The sequence below is a fragment of the Zea mays genome, chromosome 8, assembly GCF_902167145.1.
Source record: "Zea mays cultivar B73 chromosome 8, Zm-B73-REFERENCE-NAM-5.0, whole genome shotgun sequence".
Lineage (NCBI taxonomy): Eukaryota > Viridiplantae > Streptophyta > Magnoliopsida > Poales > Poaceae > Zea > Zea mays.
The window spans coordinates 134098908-134103510 of record NC_050103.1 but is presented as its reverse complement, the minus strand read 5'-3'; the positions used below and the strand labels follow the sequence as shown (position 1 = coordinate 134103510).

At 44.6% G+C, this 4603-nt stretch overlaps 1 protein-coding gene and 1 pseudogene across 5 annotated transcripts; one reads left to right on the top strand and one right to left on the bottom strand.

Moving 5' to 3' along the window:
- The first annotated feature begins 200 nt into the window (after positions 1-200).
- Positions 201-1765, top strand: LOC103637292 (long chain acyl-CoA synthetase 1-like; annotated as a pseudogene).
- On the bottom strand, positions 1029-4277 carry LOC100274417 (uncharacterized). Of its 5 annotated transcripts, XM_035961364.1 has the most exons (3): positions 3761-4277; positions 2019-3677; positions 1029-1481 (listed from the first exon to the last, which is right to left on the bottom strand). In XM_035961364.1, exons 1-2 carry the CDS (start codon positions 4217-4219, stop codon positions 3555-3557), a joined length of 582 nt encoding a protein of 193 aa, XP_035817257.1. In that variant the 5' UTR covers positions 4220-4277; the 3' UTR covers positions 1029-1481; positions 2019-3554. The 5 variants fall into 5 exon arrangements, with proteins under 5 accessions (XP_035817257.1, XP_020397561.1, XP_020397562.1 ...); XM_020541972.2 differs by having other exon boundaries at positions 2019-4259; XM_020541973.2 differs by having other exon boundaries at positions 2145-4259.
- Positions 4278-4603: the final 326 nt, after the last annotated feature.

Genomic DNA, 4603 nt, shown 5'->3' with positions numbered 1-4603 from the left:
CTTTTGCTATCCTTGTCATATCTCTATGTTGTGAATCACTATTTCATATTTTTCATCACAGATACTAGTCCTGAGAGAACTTTTACCAAGCTACTGCTTTAAAGTATTTAGCCTTGCCTTTTTATAACTACGAGCAGAAACTTCTTATAAATCTATATATCCAGTTTCATTCCTCGCAAGTGTTTGACTCGTAAATCCCAACTAGCCAATTTAAAAGACACTGGTATAAGAGTAGATTTTGTGGCCTTTGGTCAGGTTTAACAGAAACACTGGAACCTAGTACTGTCTGCTACATTGATGACATGGCCCTCGTTGGAAGTGCTGGTGTACCTGCCACCTACACCGAAAGACTGCAAGAAGCACCCTAGATGGGCTATGATCCACTTGGTGTTCCTTCACATGGTGAAATCTGCATCCGAGGGAAATATCTCTTCTCTGGGTACTACAAAAGTCCAGAACTCACAAACGAAGCCATAGTTGATGGATGGTTTCATACAGGTGAATACTTGAGTTAATGAAATTAAAAAATTTAGGTAAGGTTCCACAAATACAATGCTCAAACAAACTTATTTTCAGGTGACATTGGAGAGATGACTCCAGACGGAATCCTAAAGGTAATTGACCGAAAAAAGAAAATATTTAAGTTGTCATAAGGGGAGTATGTTGCAGTTGAGTACCTGGAGAAAGTGTATGGCTTCCCTCCACTTGTTGAAGATGTAAGTAAACAATTCAGCAGCTATAGCATATGGCTGATTAAGAGAGAATATTGGTATACATTTAATATTGTCATTTCTGTCCTTTTTTAGATCTGGGTATATGGGGACAGCTTCAAATCAAGTTTAGTTGCAGTAGTGAATCCACACGAAGAAAACACAATGAAGTGGGCAGAGTCCAATGGCTATAAGGGTTCTTTTGATTAAATCTGCAAACTTGAAGGGGGACTTAAAGAGTACATCCCGAAAGAGCTGACGACCATTGCACATAAGAACAAGGTACGTTCATCTATTCATTCTAACAGACAAACGATCTTCAACTTAAAGTATCATAATGTATTATTGAATGTGTTTTTTGTTTTGTATAAGAAACACAAAGAGGGAATAAGCTTAGTTTTGTAGACTCCTTGTGTTTCAAACTTTCACTGTATTTTGGATCTATAATTCTATATATGGTAACCCTCGTTGCATGCCACAAATCAGCTATGAGGTTTTGAATACATCAAAGGCATAGTGTTGGACCCTGTACCTTTTGACATTGAAAGGGATTTGGTGACTGCAAAAACGAAGAAAAGAAGAAAGAATATGCTGAACTATTACCAGGTGAGGAAGGCATTTAAGACTCTTGATCCGCTTCAGTCACTGATTTCTTGGCCTTTCTTGTTGCTTTTGAGTATTTCTAATCCAGAGTCTTTTTGCATGCAGTCTGAGATTGACACAGTATACAAAAAACTGGAGGCACAGAAGAACGGTGCCAAATCTCACAAGCTGAAAAAGGGAAAACACTGTTGTAAATTTCACATTTAATGTTGAGAAGTAACAACTCAGGGCTATAAGTAATAAGCAATAAAATGTATATTGTGCCTTTGTCTATAGTGATCAGATGATTCTCAAATCTCAACTAGAGTTCCGAAGAGTGAAGGCCATCAGCAACAAGATGGCAAACTAGACTGAGCCTGACCCGTTCACCCCATTGTTCAAAAGCGTAGCCTCCTAATTGAGTACATAGGCACTAAGCGTCACCGAGTGATAGGTGTTACCTTCCTAGCAGAACCTAGCCATCTGGCTAATGGTCAAATTTATAAGAAAGCAATGTGTCCAAAAAAGCATTATTCTCTGCATTTGTAAATCTGTATGTATTTGTTTAAAAAAAAGTTCTGCATATAAACAAGCAAACGAGGGAAGATACCAGTAGTAATTGTACTTTAGAGAAAAAGAAGTGTTTCAGACAAAGTTCACTAGTAAGAGCGTAAAGTCAGGTCCTTATGACTTCAACAAACAATGTTAATAGTGCACAGTCCATACCAATGGAAATGATGAATCAGAATTTACAATTTTGACTTCTAATGAGACCCCAAGGTCAGCTGGATAACCTCAACTCATCTGATCATTGATGACAAAAGAATGTTAACGTTACAGAATATATCATACCATACAGATAAATTACTTAATGCAGAAACAGCGATCTGAGAGAATCTGCTGCTTATCAACTTTGCCTTCATTGGGATGCCAAATAATCACAACATTGAACCTCAGGTCCCTTCTGATAAGTTCATGGTAATATGTTGTATGAAATCACTTGGTTCAATGCAGCCAAGGTTCCTAAAAACTCCACGGACCAAAACGTTCCATGTCACTGTATTTGGATATATACCTTCATATAGCATCTTTAGTAGGTACGTCATGGCATCTACCAGCTTATCTTGATTGCAAAGCTCTGCCATTAGAATAGTGTACACTAGTATGTTACGGTGGCAGTTCACTACATTCATCGCACCTAACATCCAAGCGGCCATCCTGACTTCCCCTTCCTTGCAGTAAGCATGAATTATTGCACTGAAAGTGAATGCATTTGGTTGAATTCCTTGAACTATCATCTTCCCAACAAAAACCATAGCTTCTCTGCTCATTCTCGTTTGACATAGACCACTTACTACAGTGTTGTATGTTACTAAGCTCAACTCAATACCATGACTTTGCATCTCGGTCACCATGTGAAGAGCGTCTCCACAGTTTCCCTCCCTAAACAGACCATGGATCAACTCGTTATAGGTCCTACCATTTGGCACGCATCCATGCCTTCTCATCTCGTGGAACACACCAAGAGCCCTCCCAACTCTTCTGCAGTCGCATAGGCTTCTAATCAACGTGTTGAATGTCACTGTGTTGGGAGGACAGTTTTCCAATAGCATCTTATCAATAAGACTTTTTGCCTGATTAAACATCAGCTTCTTGCAAAACACATCCACCATGTTTGTGTAAACAACAACGTTTGGCTTGCAACCAGATCTTGACATGTCATTCCATATTGATATGGCACCACCTAGGTCCCCGGCTTTGGAGAAACCATCAATTAGAGTGGAGTAGGTCCTCACATTAGGAAAGCAGCCGTGTTGCTCCATGCTGTTGAGTATCGATGATGCTCCCTTGAGATCACCAACGCTGCAAAGTCCACGAATCAGAATGTTGTACGAAACCGTCGACGGTGCCCATCCTTCAGCCACCATCCACCTCCACATGTCTAGTGCGTCATGCACCCTTCCATCATCGAATAGTCCTCTGACTAATGCAGTGAATGTCACAACATTTGGAGTGCACCCGGTGATCACCATCCTTGCCAGAATGGCACACGCCATCCTCAGCTCCCCAGCCTTGCAGAACGCATCGACTATAGTTGTGTACGTGATGACATTAGGCTGCAATCCCCTCCCCACCATGTCGCTGACAACTGAGAACACCTCCTGCATCCTGAACTCTCTGCAGAGAGCTAGAACGATGGCATTGTAGGAGGCAGCCACAGGCGGCATGGCAGCCAACACCTCTGTGGCCTCGTCCAGCCTGTCAAGCTTGCACAGCACTGAGACAATGGTGGCATACGTCACGTCGTCCGGGGGACACCCCTTCCTGGCCATTTCGTCGAGCATTTTGCGCGCGGCCCCGACCCGGTTGTTCTGGCACAGCGCCCTGACAAGCAGGTTGTAGGTGAACACGTTAGGATGCACACCGTCTTTCCTCATGTTGTCGTACACCAGCACGACGGCACCCACCATGTTCTCCCGCAGCAGCGCGTCGATGAGGTGGTTGTAGAGCCGCGGCTCGGTGGGGCGCGCGCAGCCAAGGTCGTGCACGGCGCGGTAGAACGTCTTGAGCGCGCGGTCGGGCGCCCCCGCGCGAGCGAAGGCGCCGACGGCGGCGACGAGGGCACCCTCGGTGCACGGGACTCCCCTCAGCCGCATCTCCTGCAGCGCCAGCTGCACGCCATCCACGTCGCCCGCCGCCGCCAGCCGCCTGACGGCCGCCTCGTGGGCTCTCGCCGCGTCCCCGGTGCCCGGCGCGGGAGGCGGCCCCGCTCCGCAAAGAGGATCCCCCGCATAATTCTTCCGCGGGAGTGTAGTGCTCGCCCCCGCCGTGGAGAAACAGTGGATGCGGGGGCGGCGAAGGCGCCGGAGGAGGAAGCAGCATTTTATCGAACACATGGCGCTCAGGTGAAGCGCGTTCGAATGCATAAGGGGCCACGAATGTCGAGAAGATGATGCTATTCGGTTTGGGCCGTGGATTTGAGGCCCTGATGCCACAAATGGTTGCGCGGGCCCAAGAAAAAGAAACAAATGCCGGCCCTGTTTATTTGAATGCGCTAGAGTTAAGTTGATTGCTAAAATTAGCTACAAACATCAAAAGAACCCAACTAATAATTTAGCTATTAGCTGATTTTTGTTGGAGATATTTAAACGCTCCTATCTAATAGTTTGTCTAACTATTAGCTACACCCTCAACTACCTATTAGTTATTAGTTGGTTCAACTCGGCTAAAATAGAAAATATTTATTAGTCAACTAGTAGCAACTTTTTGTCACCTAACTATTAACTCTACTGCATTCAAACGGGGTCTTA